At 35.0% G+C, this 21,246-nt stretch overlaps 2 protein-coding genes across 2 annotated transcripts in view; one reads left to right on the forward strand and one right to left on the reverse strand.

The window, feature by feature from the left end:
- The window catches only part of wb (wing blister), a 136,911-nt gene that overhangs the window by 94,259 nt on the left and 21,406 nt on the right, over positions 1-21,246 (reverse strand). Inside the window, exons 2-3 of the mRNA XM_085192866.1 lie at positions 14,266-14,440; positions 13,923-14,085 (exon numbers count right to left, since the gene is read on the reverse strand). Coding sequence (XP_085048992.1) covers positions 13,923-14,085; positions 14,266-14,440 — 338 coding nt within the window. The remainder of the gene's footprint in view (positions 1-13,922; positions 14,086-14,265; positions 14,441-21,246) is intronic.
- LOC146541804 (uncharacterized) lies at positions 226-5,135 on the forward strand. Its single transcript, XM_085192494.1, has 2 exons — positions 226-494; positions 2,642-5,135. Exons 1-2 carry the CDS (start codon positions 271-273, stop codon positions 2,814-2,816), a joined length of 399 nt encoding a protein of 132 aa, XP_085048620.1. The 5' UTR covers positions 226-270; the 3' UTR covers positions 2,817-5,135.

Raw genomic sequence — 21,246 nt, forward strand, 5'->3', positions numbered from 1 at the left:
GGCAAAAGTTGGGAACGAAGATCTAAAGGGAAAAGTTGGAAACGAAGCATCTAAAAATTAAACCCTTCTGCTTAACCTGCTAAAAAATAAATAAAAATAAATAGCACACCTGTAGTGCTATAATAAAACAATTTTCTAATAAAAGGTTGAAACAATCGATCCGCCACGAGATCGCGTCAACCAACAATGCCTTATCACTTGATACTGTTATCTATTTTCAATATCTTTAGTTTAGTTTCGCGCTGAGAGGCGTCGGTGGCGGTGGGCATTATGTCTAAACAAGCGCCGGAAACTACCCTGCAAAATGTCAAAGTTGATGTTCTGAATGTCAGAAGACATAGTTACGGACCGCATTTACAGCATCCTCAGAATGTGCCCCAAGACCGCAGAGGCGCAAAGTATTCGACGAAAAGTGATTTTGTGTATGTGAATAACGCGTATGTGGGTAGCGTGGACAATGTGAACGCGAATAGGCTGTACGAGAGACCTACGACGTGAGTAATTTGTTTAGCTTCCCCTAGCGGGGTAACCAGAGAGAAAGGTGCGCCAGACGCTACGGTGTATACATAGGTACCTCTTTCGCCTCGTCCACTGTCATCAACCACTTCTTACATACTCTCCTAGTGTCGTCATGTTTTTTGTGACCTTAGTATTTAAAAAAAAAGTACTTATAAAAGTTGAAAAACTTAAAGTTACGGGCGTGTGCACTCATTTTGGGGAATTAACTACAATGAAAAGTTTATTAGAGTATGTTTTTGGGACGCGGAACCGTAAAACCAGTTAGAACTAATACAATTTTCTTTGTGTTTTAAGCAAATAAATATAATTTCTGTATGTTATAATGTTCTTATAACAATACTTTTGTTGTTATTTGTAACGTTAGCGCAATAAAGTATTTCCAGTATGATAATCCCTATACAAATATTTTGCAAGCTGGCAGCAGGCGTTCTAAAAAGATAAGAAAATACTTGTTTGACTCTTTATGGAAGAGGTGTGATTTCTTTTCGTTTATTGACATCACAATTGTAATATAAAATTAGTTTTTGTATAACAATTGTGAAGTGGGAAACGGAAGTGTCTTAATGGGAATAGAGTGTCGTAGCACTAGGTTCCCAGGTTCCTCTGACTAATCTTTTATTTTCGGCATACATAAAATTAAAATACATTCAATAAATAGGATAATTTGATAGTATCGAGACAGGCTCTCACTCATATGTGACTCAGTGACTACTGCTATAGACCTAGTGATGCGTCACTATATTGCCATATCTTCACCCACTTAGATATAATAAACCGAGGAGGAAAGAAAGTGAGAAACGGAAGTGTCTTTTCTCTGCCTACACACATCAGTATTCAGTACTAGTAAATTTGAGTTTTATGAAACAGTATTTTTATAATTTATCATAGTTATCTATAACAGACAGACGGCTACAAAGTAAAATAAGTTATCTAAAATTTAGCAATTTCATTGCAGAAAATCACTTGACATATCATTGTGCACAACAAGAAAGTTTTTTAATTTTGTCTTACTTCTCACATTTTTTATCTTGACGTGGGATACAGCCCCGCACGTAGCATTGTGAACCTAGTGTTAAGACACTCCGTTGCCCACTTTCCGCCGATTTCAAAGGGCATTGCATCATTTGCTTCGACACCAAAGCGAAGTAATGAAAATATTAAATATTTCATCTCCTCGAGTGGGAATCGAACTCACAACCTGTCGCATTTAGAGTCACGCGCGTATGCTTCTGCGCCATACTTTATTACATTTTATTATTTTTTCTAATAACGTCTTTACAATTTGTACGTTAATTTCACGAGCTATTTAAAAATGCAGATTAAAAGAGATATGAAAAAAAAGATATAGTTTCACTAAAATAATGCACAATCGCATATTAATATTTTTTGTAAATATTTTTAATGGGTTTTATAATCATTTTATGACGTCATCCCGCACTATCAATTTAATTGAATGTTATCTTTTGACAAGTAATCTACATTGTAAGCAATTGTCGATGGCTAATAGTACTTATTCATTAAAGGCATTAAACTTTCATCAAGACATATTATGACGATATTTTCATTTCTACGCTTTGGTGTCGAAACATGGTGCATATTCTGGCACTGCGTGTTGAAGCAATGTTTCCAGAATTCGGCGGAAAGTAGAGAACAGAGTGTCTTAACCGTAGGTTCCTTCTGCTTACACTACTTTATGCGAAATACAGCGTGAAGCTGAAAAAATACATTATTATATATTTTACTATTAAGTTATATTTTTGTTGAAGACCGCATATTAAGCAGTCAAAAAATAATGGGTTGGAATAGGTATCATCTGCACCGTGTCCTAACAGGAAGACGTAGATATATCTCTTATTATCTACCTAATGAGACTGCGTTTTTGATATTTATTTTTGTGAGTGTACGTGTGTAGGTATGTCTATCTGTTGCACCCTACCTCCCAAACAGTTGAACTGATTTTTATTTAGTTTTGTTTGAAAGGTGACATACTCGTATGTTCAGCTGTTATTAGCATTTCTATAATTGTTTGTTAACTTTTTAGTGGTTTCTGTACCGTGACATTTTCACATTTTATTTAAGTTAATTAAAGAATAACTATAATAATTAAATGTTATTTTTCCAGTGTGATTCGCGAGCAGTACTGGGCATGTTCAAAATGGTCGTTCGCCCAAAGGATCCTCGCGCTTGCTGTTGGTGTTCTTCTAGGAGCGGTCATCAGCCTCGTCATGGTTGTAGCGTTTAAGGATGATAAGAACGAAATCTCCAATGTATTTAGGTTTCACTCACCACCAGATTAATGATGGAATACAATTCTGTCATCCTATACTATTTATAGGATAGACATGTAAAAAATTATTATAAATTCAAAATTTAAAAAACCCCGACACAAAAAACTCAAAAAAAAAATAAATAAAATATAAAATGTCTGACTCTCAGACCGGTAGAAGTTCCTTATTCTTTCATCATTCAGCTGATGATCTTCAAATGAATGAAGATATTTTCTTATATTGAAACATCCGTTTAGGAGCTACGACGCTATAGAAGTTTAGATACATAGGTGCACATACATGTGAAAATTACAACACCCCTGTTTGTGCCAGGGGGTTAAAAAAATATGTAATGTTTGATATATAAATAATAAGCGTTTATGATTTGGTTTTCTGTGTGTGTGTGTGTGTGTATTTTATTTTATTTATTTTTGTAAGACAGATAAAAGGCAAAGATGATTTAGATTAGCTTGTCGGGCTTGGTCTTGTCAATTTGGGAAAATTAATATATTTTAAATATGCATACATACGAGGTGTGTTCAAAAAGTAAGGTGACTTTTCAAATTTGGCGGGCAACGTACTTTCGATTATCGATTTTTTTATTTTGTTATGTTGGTACACTCTTCCCGAACATCTGTACCAAGTTTCAAGTGTATAGCATTTTTTATTTGGTTGGGAGAGGCGTAAAGTGTTTTGCGTGCTCGGCGATTTCTTGCTATCGAAAAATATGGATCAAAGGATTTGCATCAAATTTTGTGTAAAAAATAAAATAAAGTGCTCCGAAACACTTAAAATATTGACAGTGGCATACGGTGAAACTGTTCTGAGTAAAAAAAATGTTTACAAGTGGTACAAACTCTTCCAAGATGGCCGGGAAGATGCCAATGACGAGCCTCGCTCTGGACGCCCAAGCACGTCAACAACTGATGAAAACGTTCAAGCAGTGAAGAAAATTGTTCTGGAAAATCGTCGAATCACTATCAGAGAAGTTGCTGAGGATGTTGGTATATCGCTTGGCTCGTGCCATGAAATTTTTTCTAACGTTTTGGGCATGAGACGTGTGTCAGCGAAGTTTGTTCCGAAATTGCTGAAATGCCCCTGCTCACTCATCTTTGCTGGTGAGAGATTTTTTGGCCAAAAACAACACCACAATCATGCCTCAGCCACCATATTCACCGGATTTGGCCCCATGTGACTTTTTCTTGTTCCCAAAACTAAAGAGACCTATGAAAGGACGGAGATTTGCAACGATTGAAGAGATAAAGACTGCATCGCTGGAAGAGCTCAAGGCTATACCGAAAAGTGCTTATGAGAAGTGCTTTGACGATTGGAAAAACCGTTGGCATAAGTGTATTGTATCTGAGGGGGATTACTTTGAAGGGGACAACATAAATATTGATAAATAAATAAATATTTTTTCTTAAAAATACAAAGTCACCTTACTTTTTGAACACACCTCGTATGTTAGTGTATACCTTGTATTGAATGGTAATGAAACTGACACAATGTAAACATATGTGTAACAAAGTAATTATTTTTAAGATTGTAAATATATATATTTTTTTATCCTTGCTTTGATAACGACATAAAGCGAGTCGAGTTTCGGCACTTAGCACGCAATGCTTCGAGAATTCAGCGCAAAGTGGGAAACTAGAGGAAAAAAAGACAGTAATCACTGTGTGTACGTGTCTACTTACTATAAGAAAAATTATCATTGGGGGCATTAATGAAAATACAAGAATCCAAAATAATGATTTTAAGTATTTTAATATAATGTAAAACAAAGTAAACATTTGTTTTATATTGTCTTATAACGGAGACATTGTTAATAAATTATTCCAATAAGTACAAATACCTACATCCAATCCATACATCCAACAATTGATAACTATTTATTGATAAGATACTGGCTTTAGATAAAAAGTCATCCACATATAGAGTTGACATATTGAAAGCGCAAATAAAATGTATCTAATAATATAGTACTGTGAAAAGGAAATTTCTAGAATAATTATTATTAGATTTTTTTTTGTCTTTTATTTCAAGAGCTTGTTTTTTGACAGTTTTTTTTTTTCATTAAGCATTTTTTCTGCTATGGAAACCGGGTTCAATTATGACTGTATATCAATGTGGGTAACAGTAATAGTCCAAATGAAATGTACACTATTATAATTTATGTAACTTAATAAAATAATCAGATCACATGAAAAAATAACAATTTTTTTCCTGTTTTTAAAGTAACGTATAACGCCTTTAACGACAACATTTTTAAGACTAAAGAAATGTATTATAAATATTATTGTAAAATGTATAGAAATATAAAATAAATATTTTACGTAAGTGATACAAGTATAATATTATTTTCTCCACTTTCCATCAAATTCGAGACACTGCGTGTTCAGTGGCGGAACTTGTCGCCGCGCTTTGTCTTCTTACTAGGTAATGAAAAAAAAAATTATGTAATTTAAAAAAATATGTATTGTGTTCCGCCGCTCGACACATAAGTGGCGAATACTTCCCAGGTTACGGTAGGACGTCACATAAGTGCAAATATACACTAAGAGAATGTTACGTATGTTTATTTACATGTTATCTTATCTCACGTCACGACGCGATGGTCGATTTATAATTGTTTAAATTAATTGAGAAATGTACTGGGTTTGATTCTCACTGGTTCAATATGGGCAAACAAACCGCGACGTTTAATTCCGCCTTTCAACAGGTTTTAGTTTAGAAAATTAGGTTGACAAGTAAGTAACTGTGTTTCTTAACACATTTCAGGTCCCCTCATCCTCCTTGTTGTACGGGAAAAAACGTGAAGCTAGTAACAATAAAAGAAACTCTTCAAAATGTATCTACAACAAAACATCTAGATATTATATAAAATACTTCTTATCAATTATAAAAGTAACAATGTTATTCTCAAAATATCTTTATCAGTACTTCACATTTGACTTTCGGTAACAATGCTGATGAACTTTATCTACTTATCGTACTTTTCGCGAATTTACATGATATAATAATGTGAGGCCGTCGAGGCGCAAAGCCCGGCGTTGAGTTCCGATTCAACACACAATGCCTCGAAAAGTTCGGCGGAAAGTGGGAAACGGAGTTTCTTAACAGTAGGGTTCCCTCTGCCTATTCTGCTATGCGCGGGACACAGCGTGACGCTAAATAATATAGAACCCACAGCTTCGTAATATTAACACGCAATATACAGAATTATTGAAAGCAATAAAGATATAATATATTTGAAATAAAGATAAAACTATAAAGAAAGTATACTTTAGTTTAATGAAAATTAATTACAATTTGTGATAAGTAGAATGTTCATCAATCAACTTATCTCACGTGATAGCGGCGCAGCGGCCTTCGAGTTAACATTTTACTTGTTTAAAAAACACAAATATGTCTTTTGTGAAATTTTGTGGTTGTGGATAAGAAAAAACAAGTCCAATAGTTTTGAATTTTGGCAAGAGTATTATTAAAAATTACACCATCGAAATAATTAACACATAGGTATATATTAATATATATTAAATACCAGTCTTCAATCACTTATATTTTTCCAAAAGTCCTGTAAAATTTAAGTGGGTCCCGGTAATTAGAGCTGTAGATACCTACATCCTCAACAGGAAAAATACCGATTCAGCATTTTTTTGTCGCGATAATCTTCATTATCTCTGTCTGGTACTGGTAACAACACAGATCGCGGCGTTATGTTCTCAACATTAAATCTTTCAAAAATTAAATATGAACGGAGTGTCATAACACTAGGCTCCCTCTACCTATCCAGCTATATACGTAATGATATAAGAATGTATGATGCCTTAGATGACTTGAAAATTCACTAAAGAAATATAATCAGACACGCGAAGATAATTGGATGATTAAATCTACAAACTCCAGATTACAATTAAATGGTCAGTAGTTTAAATACGCCTTTATGTAGATAATACAGAATATTATGAACGAGACGGGTAATGGATTGATTTCATTTCCTTGTCCTGATAAGGACGTGAGGAACGAAGCGTTTTAACATTGAGTTTTTCCTATTTTCCGTGCTATATGTGGTGTCAAAAATTAGGTTTAATGTCTTGGACAGTAAGTTCCATCTGTTTACCCTGCTAAAGCGTGAACTACTTACTGTTTCAGCTTTAGCTTCACGTACTACAAATGGACCGGTAAGCAAAAGGAACCTGGGAACAGTACTTAGTCACTTCTGTTCCCCACTTTTCGCCGAATTCTGGAGGAATTGCGTATAATGGCGGAACTGAACGTAGCGCTTTGCCTCTTTACCAGAGCAAAGCAAAGGAAATATCAAATAGTTCAGTGTCTCGAGTGGGAATCGAATCCACAACGCAGGAACACGGATATGTCCCGTCTCCTAGAAGGCCTCTAGTACTTACTTACTTAATATTATATTTATCTTAACATATCTCGCAATTGTCAGTGTATGCAGAAGCACAAAGCGTTGAGTGGCGGAACCTTGATAGGTAGTGATCTACGCCTTACCTTTTTAACTAAACAAGAAATTTTATTACACTCTAATAATAGAATAATGAGGAAAACGATCTAACAGAAGGCAGTGCGTGGAGAATAGAGTATCTTTACACTACATTCTTTCTACCTATCCTCCTTTATGCAGGATAGAGCACGAAGCTAAAAATATAAACATAAAGCTAGTTCCACGTGATATTTTTATTAATAATACAATAAGATTAAGAGTGCATCCAGCGAGTTATCTAAAGCTGTTGTATCATAATGATTTACACGGCGCCCCGCGGCGCGGTGTCCACTGTAATGTAATGGTGATGCTTATCGAACTCGGACTAAGGAAGAAGGGAAGGGCCATGTGGGCTATTTAAATTTATTGTGTGGAGTGTGCAGCTAGACGGAACCTGGGAACCTAGTGTACGTAAACCTACTATAACACTTTGTACCTATTAGGACACTTTCGTTCCCTTATTTCCCCTTCCTAGGTATGGCGTGTTGAGTAGACGAACTGGAAGCCGCGCGCCAGACAAAATATTTAATTTCCCTAAGTGGGGCTAGAATCCACAGCCGTCGCATTTACACCGCACGGCCTTGACGGCGTCAGCTTTAACAGATACAAAATTACATAAAATTTTATTAAATTTGAACCAAAACACAATAAGTTTTAGTCAATTAGGTACATCCTAAATACTTGAAAATGAAAACAAGAAAATATAAAAAAATGCTGTAAAATGAGCCCAAAGTTGTAAAAAAATCTAATACAATATTTCTTTCGGCTACGAAATTATAAATTTCTAATCTATGACTCGATATGATCGCATAATCATCTCCGGTAATACCATCAATTTACTTCTATTACTTGTCTCATGGCGTACGCCGTCATAAATCAGAAACACCATTATGCAAAGCACCTTCGACCTAACTTTTAGATAACTTTATTTTTTGAGGCTTAAACTGTGTGCAGAGATAAACTACTATTCACGTTTCGAATATTCACGCCATAGTGTCTCGATTGGCGGAACCCAACGCAGCGCTTTGCTTTACCAAGCCAATTTTTTTTTACTCTTTTGTTTTTAAGCCTCACGCTGTATCCTGCAAGTATGCAGTGGTAATCTAGGAAAATAGTGACAAGACACTCCATTTCCATTAAGAAATCACCGTTCTTCACTTTCTACCGAATTCAGGAGGCATTGCCTGTGAGTGGCGGCATTCACCTTAACAGAGCGATAAAATAAAGATATATTGAATATTTAAACCGGGAAATGATACTAAATAAAATTTTATTTCACAAACAGGAATTGAACCCACAACCTGCGACACTATAGCCTACAGACATTATAGTCTCACACTCAATGTGATGTCATTTTCACTATTTTTTTGTCTTTGCCAGGGAAGAGAGCACGTATCGTATCGCCCATTTGCCGCTATTGTGCTAGAGACAACCGGACCTATTGTACGCTACACCATGGGTTTTCACTTATCTTTTAAAAAAATGGCTTTCTGAGTATCAAAATAGATTCTTTAGTGGACCTCTTTAGGAATAAAGGAGCTTTGTTTATTAACGGTAGGCAACTTGAAGAGGTTGTAATAAAGGAAATGAATTGTGAGATAAGATCTTTACTGTATGACGGTTTTGGATTCGATTCCTAGTCATGGGAACGTTTATAATATGGAGTAGGCTACCTCTGTCTGATCTAAGGTTAACAGAATATGAAAAATTTGGGAAAAACGCAAAATCTATAAAATTTTGTTTTATAAAACAAAATTTAAACAATAATAACAAATGACGTAAACTTCTATTAAACAATACAAATAACAGATATAGGAATGCGGCCGTTAAAGTATGAGTATATATATACATAGCGTCTTATTACTAGGTTCCTTCTGTGTACTCTGCTATAATTACGCAGTATATAACCAGTTCCTGGGGCGCGACCTCCCGGACGCCCAAGGAAGCGCTGGTTGGATGTCGTGATGCAGGACATGAGAGCTAATGGTCTAACCACCGAGGACGCAAAAGATCGTGCAAAGTGGAGTAGGTTAAGTAGGAAGGCAGACCCTGGTAATAGCCGGGATTAATGCCAGGAAGAAGAAGATAACAAATACAATACAATACAAAAAAAATAAATAATTAATAAAAAGTTGCATAGAAGAAGAATGTTATTTATCTTTATATCAAGACATTCCTCCAGCAAGCGGGTGGGCGATCTAATTTACCGACTACCCCTGCCTTATCTGTAAGGGCAAGTGGCTACGGCTACTAATCGCTTTTGTCTTCTGTTGCTTTTAATAAAACTCAACGACGCGACGCGACGCCCTGCTAGCGCAGTTGCTGTCTCAAAGTTAGAAGTAAGGTGGCACTCGTGGCGCAGCGGTATAGCGACTGCCTTTAAACGTTGCTGCAGTTAGGGGTTCGATTCTCATTCAGAAGAAATTAATTTCATAGCCTCGATTTGGACGAAGAAAAAGAGCGCCGTTGTTGGGCAGTGCTTAACAGTAGCTTACCCTACTATTTGCAGTAAACAGCTTAAAGCTAACATAAAATCATAACGACTACTTTTGACAACATTAATATTTAATACTATATAAATAATTTTTTATTATGAAAAGTGAAAGGAGTGGAAATTTATCAGTTCTTATTAATAAGCCTCATTAAAAACCGTCCTGTTTTCATTCAATTTGGTCTACACATTGATTTTTTGTCCGACATTAATACTTATTGAAGTGATTTTAAATCGTCCACTCAATAACCGGAATCATCGATTTCGTTTGACAAGAACAAATTATCAATATAAATATTTGCATTTTTATGCACTCAAAATGCAATTAATTAGTTCGAAACTTCGCATATCTGTCATTTTGGTGCGGCGAGTAAAAAGTGCACACTCGGTGGCCTTAATTAAAATTTTATCCAATTTAAAGTTGTTTCTGATTATTCGTGATTAATCCGCCTATGCTTACTGGTAGTGTTGATATTTAAAAAAATACGTGACGTCATTAAAAGCTCGATAACTTTCTAAGCTTACATAAAAACAAAAAAAACACTAAAACACGTTTAAGCGTACGAGTATATTTTACTTCAGTCGATAAATATTGTATTGACGTGTAAAGCGTAGCGCCTTTGATAAAGTGCACCGAGATTTAAAATGAGTTTGGGGAATAATGCATTGGACACAGTATCTATTTTATAGGTGGGGTATTGTGCAAGTTTTTTTTTTATTTTTCGACTAACACACGGAGTCATAGAGAATCTTGTGCTAAAACTGTTTATTAATTGTTATTGTTCTAGTTACACGCTGTATTATTCACGTGACAGGGTATAAAGAAGGAACCTTGGAAAATTTCCTTGAGAAGGAATCGAATCCACAAGATAGAAAATAAAAATTTAAATTTAATATACATCGACTGGGTATCATACTCACTATCATTAATGATAAATCACTTTCTAACTGCGCCATGATGTATGATTGATGTCAATTAATACAGTACCTACTGAAATTCTAACGTGTTTAACTGTAGCACCATTAATAAATGCAGCATGATATCAAAACTATACTACTATACTATTTTAGAATATAGTGTTAATGTCTATAGAAAATTATGAATTCGTCACAAGTTCGAATAGATATTTTCTTTGTTTAGGTTTAAATTTAATTTCCGTATTATGCGAGAAAGAGACTGGTAATAATTGGATGCAAGAAGCCACAGATTGTGGTCCCTTTGGAGAGGCCTAGAAGGCTTAGCACTAGACGAGAACAGGCTGATGATTATGATGATATTGATGATGGAGGTGGCGATGACTATGCTTCACATAGTCTTGTAAAATTATGAAAGCATGAGATGATGATGAAAAAATAAATATCTATGTCTATAATTAATATTACAAAACTGAAGACTTTATTTCATTGAACACGACAATATCAGGAACTAAGTATCGATTTGAATTAACAAATATTTTTTTCATTGGATAGTCTATTTACTAAGATTGGGCTATTCTTCTTCCTCTTTGGATGCCTCTTCAATCTTGGAGGTTTGCAGCTGACCTCCCAAATTCTAATCTACGCAATTCTAGATTTGATACCGAAGAAGACTATTTTCCATATAAAATGCGTTAATCGATTCAAATTCGCACTTCGAATGACTCATGTGTCATACAAAACTCTTAGATAGAAGCCGCAGTCAAAAGCTAGTGTATATTACATAGATACATTTTAAAGTTCACACGTACCTAAGCAAAAAAAGTATTACATAAATTAAACGAATCCTAAACTATTATAAAATATGCACATAAAAATTAAATTCATCTCATTTGGGTACTCTATCTATACATACGAGTATCTTATATTATAGTTCTATTGAGATGCTATCGGTTTATATTAAGCAATCATAAACTTCGTCATTTCCCTAGAGAATGTGTCGAATCTCGGTAATTAGACAAATGGTGATATAAAATGTAAATCTGATTTTCAAATTAATTATAATACTATTTTGATTAAAGCTTAAACGTATTAGAGAAGTTAGATTTTATCTAAACTTACGAGTATACTTCATATTATAGATCGAAAGAGTTTGTTGGAAGAACTCGCTAATCTCGGGAATTCAAAAAATATTAGTCCGTTTATCAAAGAAGGCTAGATAGGTTATATTTATTGATTCTTAGCGCGTAAGTCGTTCATAAACTACGGCTCGAAACTATTAACGTGACTTGGGACAAGGTCTGATTGACAGATCGATCCGCACTAAGGGCGATGAATTATTTTCATTTCACTCTCACCTCTGATAGTACTTGGTACTCTTTGCATATCCTGCTACACGGCGTTGAGTTTCGCCACTCAATACCCAATAGTTCGAAAATTGGGCACAAGTTGGGGAGTGTCTTATCTGAGTTCCTTCTGCCTACCTTGCCATATACGGGATACAACGTAAAGCTGTACAAGTGGCAAGTAATTTTAATATAAATATGCTTAATTACTTTAGAATGCAGTATTTCCTTTAACATACTAATTAATAGGATTAAAGTTTACTCCTAGGCTTGCAGACGATGTGGGTGAGTCTGGCACGCCCATACGGTCGTTATGATAATAAAGCAGGACAGCTAAAAATAAGTTTTACTACATTGATATACGACGAAATAAATAAAATAATATTTCAAAAAGTGGAAAGCTCACATTTTCACGCTGTTAAATAATTCATATTCTGATTGGGAATCGAACTCACAACCGTGGCCCTTACGGTTAGATGCTGTGCTATTGCCTATTGACTCATTATTATTAGAATTACCTACTAATTAATCATTACTTTCATTTTGAAGAGATTAACTATATTTTGAAACCCTAATTCAATCTAATAAACACTACTAATAAACGGTCTAATCAGTAAAGGAAGCGACTCAATCCTTACATTCAACAAACGCATTCCTACAAACATAAAGACATAAACTACCTAAATAATTGCGAGGCCTATTAACAAATGCCTGACAAGTACTAAAATTCAAGACCTAGGTACAATCTAGACAGTGTGCGATAAATTATAGGCTTTAACGAAGAAAATAACTGCCAGCTAATGACACGTCTAACTCCATAGCATTGCAAAGTACACCCAGTCTGGGTACGTACTAGGCCGAGAAAAACATTCCTGTGACAAGCGTAATGAAACTAGCTCTCGGAGAACGATTTTGACCGTTATGTGTCTACATTTTATTAACTGTGGTTTTTTTTTATTAACAAAACTAGATGTTGCCTGTGGTTTCGTTTGTGAGGCCACGTTCTAAGGAACTAAGGAAGTAATACTCTTCAGCAAATACAATGGGTTATATAGAAACAATTTATTTATTACATTTACATTTTCATTTCTTCGCTCTGGTGTCGAGGCAAAGAGCGGCGTTGAGTTTTGCCACTCAACACGCAATGCCTCCAGAACTCGGCGGAAAGTGGGGAACGGAGTGTCTTAACACTAGGTTCCCTCTGCCTACCCTGCTGTGTGCGGGGTACAGCGAGAAGCTGATATATTTATCAGATAAATTATTTTATAGTACAAGCGGGCGAGGTCTCGAACAGGACGCCAATATTAAATGTTAGCATAGATGTAAAGGTAATAGACAATAATACTTTTAGCGTCAAAAATCTAAAAAAATGAAGTTACTGGAACATAATAATGAAATAACTAAAACAAGCCAAATTACCTTTTCAATATTTGAACTTACGACCCTTTACATATTAGCACTAAACCGGAACATAATCTTAAAAGTATCCAGTAAGCTTCAATTTACATATAAGTGTTCAATGCATATTTTATAAACATGTTAATAAGTGAATGTTTTCAATAATGTTGTTATTACAACACTGTAAGATATCATTTTAATAAATTTAAATGTATTTATGTAAGTATTTACAGAGTAAGTAGCTTGAGGAGTTTTTTCTAACTTAGGTTACTTTTTATTAATCTTATAAAGTACAAGTTTTTTTTGTTTGAATAATCTTAACTAGTTCCATATAAAAAAAAATGCTATAAGACCATTAAACGAAAAAGCCTGTATCAAATTTATATATAATCCACAATTACTGTTGTTATTCCAATGGCACTCAGAAATGACAGTTAACATTTAACTGACTGTAAATAAAAGCAGAGAAATCTACTTACCCCTGGTAAACTAACCACGAGTTCCACATGCTGGTACTCGTTATCAGTTATCAGTGGACTCTGCCACCAGGTGTTAGGGTCACCATCGATGGCTAAGGAGGCGGGATGACGACGTGAGGACGGTCCCTCTGTGCCCTCGCATATATCACATACTGTGCCGCGTCTGTAAGGGCCAATGTTGTTATAGTGTTGTTTAATAGATAATATATATTTTTATATAAGCTTGTACTTTCCGCCGAAATTCTTAAATTATACTTACTTAACTTACAAGAGAGTAATAGGTAATTGGGAACCTGCATTGTGCGGGATACAACGTGAAGCGAAATAAAAATTTAAAACTTACTTTCCCGGCGTTTCTCTACAGAATTCCTCTGCGCCATTCTGGCCGCACGTCGCGTTCGCGGCCACTGCAGAGAAGGGCGCGACATCTAGAGGCGCGGGGAGTAACGCGCTAGTGTCGCTCACCACTGTTATCTCACTGAGCGTTGTGCCGCTAAGTCTGTCTAATACTGCTCTACCTGTTACAATAAATATTGATTGTTATATTATTTAGCTTAACAGTAGTGGGGTACAACTAAACATTGTTGCGTGGCGGAACTCAACTCCGTTTTTTGTCTTGTATTCATAATTGTCGTGTTTACAGCCACAGGCTGTGCCACTGCGCGACAATATCCTCAATTAATTATTTTATTTTCAAGAAAAACAAACAATAATGCAAATTATTAAATAAAAATGATACACATATCAATTGGTTCTACACAGATTAAATAGGTAGGTTTTATTTTAGCTTCATTAGTAAGATTATTTCTAATTTGTATCATCTTTACATAATTAAAAATAAAATGTCCTCCTTCCGATATGTTTTTTTTATGGAAAAAGAACAAGGCAAACGAGCGTTAGGGTCACCTGATGGTGATCACCGCCGCCCACGACCACGTGCAGCACCAGAGGAGCTACAGGTGCGTTGCCGGCCTTTGATGCGGTTAATAGTTTAACTTACTAAGTTAGGGTTTACCGCGGTTTTTTCTAGCATACAGTTTGATTCGAGAAAAAGGTTTTTTTAAATGTACCCCGTACATAGCAGAGTTGGCATTGGCAGTAGAAATCTAGTGTTAAGACACTACGTTACCCAACAACGCGATGGCGGAGCACGGTTGAGGCCCTCTGCCCCACCTAGGGGACACAGGACTATAAATGAAGCATATGAATGCATAAGTCCCCCGAGTGAGAATCGAACCCACAACGCCTTTCAAGTCAGACTCACAGTGCCACAGAGGGCCTCAGTACAGTAAATAGTATACATAGCTTCATTAACTAAGATACAATACAATTTCTACACGTTTATTGAAGGGATTTAACATTAATACTCGAGGTCTCACCTCGGGCTCGTATTGACACCTCGGATAAATCTAATTAACATTCTTGCTCATTAATGGGTGTTAGTTAAAACTAAAAAGCTGTTGCGATATCTACGAGTATATAAAGATAATTTAGGGAAAGGTGTGAAAAATCGTTGCTTTTCATAGAAGTAGGTAGCAAAAGTTACTGGAATATTAGAGGAATATATAATATGAAAAGAAGAGCGCGGGATTTTGTAGCGCCATTTAATTAATTTTAAGCTTTAACACAAGGTTGTCAAGTTCCAGCTGCCTACCCTACTATATGGGAAGTACAACGTGAATGAAAAAAAATACAGTAATTCCTGATATTAGAGCGTTCAACTGAATGAACTATTAAGCTTCATAATATAAGTGTATTAAACCTTACAACAAAATCATATAAACATGATTTAATATCACATATTAAACAAGTACAAATGCAATCTTCTAAGCCGACATCTTACTTTGATACTTTACGTTCCGCCGCCATAAACATATATAATAGCTTGACAACTGTGATTTATAGTTCAATCTCAAATGTATTATATCTTTAATTTAGTTGTAAACCGAGTGGTTACTGCTTCTATTTAAATATATGAGATATTTTAACCGCTTAATATAAATATTGTATTGTAATGTTAAAGTTGTGAAGTAAATAAAGGAAGTGATTTGTTCCATATGTAGTATTGCCTCTATATTTATCACACATTACTCTCTCATTTTATAGAACAGAAAGTAAGTCACATTTTATTCATTTACAGTTACTATTTTTTGTTTCGATGACAAGACCGAGTTCCGATTGTCTCCGATATCTCCATACTATGTCACAAAATCTCACTTCTCCGTTACCTATTAAATCTTAAAACTTGTCCTATATTATATAACATTAAATAAAGTCATTAATTTAACTTAATCATATCAAGATAACATAATAAACATTAAGTTGAGTAATTTAGTTTAAAATTTAACACGCGGTTGCGACAGTTAGCGATATAATCATGGTTATGAGATTAGGAAGAGCAAAGTACCCTTAACTGCCTGAGACGCTTTTGATGTCCAAAATTTAACTTGGAGTTTGATTTAGCTGGTATTTTAACTGTAATCGCTTCTGTGGCTATAAGGAATATTAAAAGTACAAGTTATGTTCTATTTTCATATTATGTATACAAGTTTATGATAATTAAGTATAATTTATTTTAATTCAAGTGATTCTAAGAGAGAGAGGTTAGGGCAGTACAGAGAATCTAGTGCCAATTTAGTCCGACTCTGAGTTGGCCGGTTTTGTTATGTAAGATAAGCTTTTTGTGGGAGTTAAAATAAGCCATTTACGATATTTATCTTCATGTTAAATATAAATATTATTCAATCTTCCTCCTGGCATTAATCCCGGCTATTGCCAGGGTCTGCCCATCTTCTTCCTCCTGGCATTAATCCCGGCTATTGCCAGGGTCTGCCCATCTTCATCCTCCTGGCATTAAATAAATATTATTCAATGTCACTTCTAATTGCAGGTAAAATATAGACGTTTCTTAAATCTCAGATGCCTTACAGGTTTAATGGCTACCGTCAAAAGCTAAGCACCATTTCTCAGAAACACTGTAGAAACCAACCAAATTGTTAATTAAGTAAAAATGTCGCCAAATTACACAAATTCTGAGCGGACATTGCTACTTTAATGATCACAATTATCTTAAATATATAAAATACCTTGCTAGTGGCAAAATTATATTATGTTTTTGTTTAACCTTTAATTACCGACGAGCATTTTTTTGTAACGTTAGTACCGATGTGAGGCCGGAGAGGCCATGTATATTATAAAGACTTTTTCAAAAAAAAGTATAAAGTAAATATTCGTCCTTGCAATTGGGTGACAACTAAAGGAAAAAATGTCATTCACTACTTTATAAAAATTATGTATTAAATAGCGCAACCTAACGCCGTACTTTGCTTAACCCGACCGAGAAAACGGAATTAGAACCGAACCTACAAACACTTTACAACTAAGTCAATACGTCGTTGATTCATTGGTGTTTCAATTTATGGTTACGGGGTGCTATATGACTGTTTAAACGAGCGAGCGACCTATTTTAGACTTCCGGTTCCCTTAAAGAAAAAAAAATTCTCGTTCAATTTACTGTAAGCCAGGCTTTAGTGTAGTGATAACTGTAGTAGGTTCGAATATAATTAGAGAATATCCGCGGCATAGCTTATCACGCTTACCCGCTTAATTTTTGAGAGATTGCGTGTTAAGTGACGGAACTCAACACCGAGCTTTGAAGGTCGAGGTCGAGGAAATAAAAAATAATATAATCACTGTGCTACGTCGGCCATAATATACTTATATTTGGGAATATTAGGCTTAAATTTAATATGAAGATAAGAAAATTAGATCAGATTTCTATTTGACAGCAAGTATCTAATAATGGGCGCCACCGCACCGGTGGCCCCTAACCGCCTTGACCGGTGGAGCGTGGATGAACTACACCCAATACCCTACTTAGATGTACAGTATGTTTATAAAAAAACTGAGGAGTTGGATATGGTTGAGCATGAGCTACCATTACATAACACATTGTTTTGGAGCATTACATTTTAATATTTAAAATAAATAAAAGCTTTTAATAAATAGTTGAGGTCGCCGTCGTGGTGCAGCGGCACGCCGTCTCTCGGCTCAGCACTCCGGGAAATTATTTATTATTATTTACTCGCCATTGTAAGGAGACAAAGCGCGGCGTTAGATTCCGCTACTCAACACGTAAGGTCTCATTCATTTGTAAATAGTGGGGAACGGCGTGTCTTAATTTCCCTCTGTTTACGCTGTTTATGCGGGATGCAGCGTGAAGCTAGAAAAAATAGAAAACTTAGTGATTGGTCACTGCATCAGATTTTCTGGGTATATCTATTCACATTAAAAGGCCCAATATAAGATTAAGAACACACTTATTAAACAATATGATAAAGTAATTTTTTTAGCATCGGCCATGCAATGACTTTTTCTTGCCCCCCGAAGCATAGAAGAGGTCATGTGTACCGTACATAAATCTTGTAGGCTGTATTGCTTAACCCAACCAATTTTCGTGATAATCGTAGAACTGAACTATGACCTCGGTTATTTTTTTTCTTATTACACATGCAATACCATTTATTAAAATTTTTGTAATTTTCTTGTCTATTCCTTAATCAAAAATTATATGTTTAATATATAAGCATGCGACTATAAGCGCAAGCGCAAGGTTGTGGGTTCGATTGCCGCTCGAGGAAGTATCTATATATTTAATATTTTCATTTCCTCGCTGTGGTAACGAAGCAAAGCGCAGCGTTGAGTTTCGCCACGCAACATGCAATACTTTCTTGTAGAAATGAAAAGAAGAAATGTCTTGACATGAGGAACGGAATATCTTAACACTAGATTCCCAGGGTTTCTCTCAAAGATGCTATGTGCGGGATAAAAACTTCGTGCTTTATGCCGCATAGCAGGAGAAGTAGAGATACTCATTTCACACTTTATTATTATTATTTTTACTTCAATTTCACGCTATATCTTATTGTATGGTAGGATAGGTAGAGAGAGGGAACCTTGAACAAAGACACTCGGTTCCTTACGCACCGCCCAAATTTCGAGACATTGCGTGTACAGAAGCGTATCTCAACACCGCGCTTTATAAAGCATATATTTGCAATATATTATTACCAGTGCGAGTGGAGTGGTAATCGAACCCGCAACCGTCGCGTTCACAATCACACGCTATTATGTTTCTACATTGTATAAAATATTCTCGACCAAAGGTCAAAGCCCAGGACGCTATGTCAGTTTCGCGACACTTGCGGTCAGACCACACACAGTGCACACCTGCCGTATCTTTGTTTAAATTAAATGTTGTTAAAAATTTCGTTGTTTTATAAATTATAAATTTTTGGTGTTAAGTATAAAAAGTTTCACAGTTTAAATTATTTTTCATTCAATGAATGAAAAATAATTTAAAATTACAAATTCTAAAAAAAAAAATTTATCATATTATATGGAAAGTTAGGTACAGTCGTAGTTTCCTTTCTCTTTTTTTGACTCCTCGAAAATTGCGAGAAAAGGCGTAAAGTAGAAAAATTGAACAACAAAAATCTTATCTATAAAAACATCATCAAAACCGGCCGGTAAAGTACTTCCAGCAGCTACAACTTTTTGTTTTAATACAATAATATATAATATACAGATTACATTATTAAATCGTAAATAATATCGACAGCAAATGCAATTTGAAATAATTTAATTAGGTACAACTGTATCCAATGAATTCATTAATCTTAATCAAATTTAGTTAATATATGTATTAAGAGTTGATGAATGCTATAATTAAACGTGTCAAGCAACTAAAGTAATAAGAAATAAGGAAAGAGTTAAATATTTTTCGGTAGCATTAAAATTTTAACGTAGCGGGACACAGTGTTGAGACACTCCGTTCCTATTATGACACTTCCGTTCCCCACTTTACGCTGACATCTAGCAGAAATACTTACCTGTTGAAAGGCGGAACTCAACGCCGCGCTTTGCTTTGTTACCACAGAGAAACGAATATATTAAATGTTTCATTACCTCGAGTGGGATTCAAACTCACAACTTATCGTGTCCTCAAGCCTAAGATGTTGATTATTAATCCTACTAATAGTATAACTATGAAAGTTTGTGAGTATGGATTGAATAAAAGTTTACAGTAATATAGCTTGTATATCAGAAAAACACAAAGGCTACTTATTTACTATTCTTGTAAAAATTTTGAATTGTTTGATTATAATATAACAATATCCTATCCTATATCTTATAAAACAAAGTCGCTTTTCGTGTCTGTCTGTTGTTTCTAACTCTTCTTCTTCTAAACCACCCAACGGATTTTTATGCGGTCTTCACCATTAAGTCGAGTGTTTTTCGTAGGTTTATATATAGTTTATTATTTGTACATTCTTATGTAAATTAACATAAATACGATAAATGTGTATAAAGTCCTACCCGTCGAGACACTTTCGCGCATGCGCTGCTCTAATGGTAAGTACTACATGAAAAAAATGTACTGGATTATTGTTCCTCTTAATAAGATCTACAAAAAAGTCCGCGAGAGCATATTCGTATCTTTTAAGAATAACGTGTAGTGATAATTTTTCTGTCTAAAAATAATAATTTCAATATATTTTTTTTTGTGAGGGATATTTTTCCATAATGGTATTAATCCTTATCCTTTAAAATACTTTATTAATTTTCTACGTTAAACGAAGATAAAATTTGCTTTTTACAATATTTCGAAATTGCGAATAGTTTTACAGAAAAACGCATTTAATTGTTGACACATCAGCTGTATGTTACTCAAGTTTCACTTATCCCTTACTCTCAGCATATAAATAAGTATCTTAGTTACGTTTGCCATTTAATGTAGATCAAAACTATCTTTTACTGTTTTTCATTTTAATAAGTACTTTAGAAGTTGTTACAATATCAAAAAATCCTAGCTGCGAAACGGTTCGCCACTCGCCATGCGTCCGCCGCGCCCGCCTGCCTTACACGCATCGGTGGTTCAGTGGTAGAATGCTCGCCTGAAACGCGGGCGGCCCGGGTTCGATTCCGGTTAGTTAGTGCTTGCTTTTCTTCAGGGACAGAATACCCTCTTCAGCATTAACCACAAGCTCGAAAAAAAAACCCGCCTGCCTTTATAGCAACGAAGATTTAGATGCGTTTGCACGTGTTGGATAATTGGAGTTGAATGTATTATTTCAGCGCGATATATTTGGTTTCATATTTTTTGTTGTAGTTATTAGTAGGTAGGTTTTTGTTTATAATTTCTTCCGTTTAAAAATAGTCATTTAACTATCTAAAAATAGTCATTTAAATATATTATAATAAGTACTTGAAAAGATTATTAGCACAGATTTAAAATTACGGTACCTACTAAAAAATCCTTGCT

This window comes from Heliconius melpomene, chromosome 1, assembly GCF_056956725.1.
Source record: "Heliconius melpomene rosina isolate 202511_hmr_F chromosome 1, ASM5695672v1, whole genome shotgun sequence".
Classification (NCBI taxonomy): domain Eukaryota; kingdom Metazoa; phylum Arthropoda; class Insecta; order Lepidoptera; family Nymphalidae; genus Heliconius; species Heliconius melpomene.

Bases quoted from the DNA above. Each gene is read 5' to 3' on its own strand.
- LOC146541804 (XM_085192494.1), top strand. From the start codon at position 271: ATGTCTAAACAAGCGCCGGAAACTACCCTGCAAAATGTCAAAGTTGAT. The intron at 495-2,641 runs GTGAGTAATTTG...TTATTTTTCCAG, and splicing joins CTGTACGAGAGACCTACGAC to TGTGATTCGCGAGCAGTACT.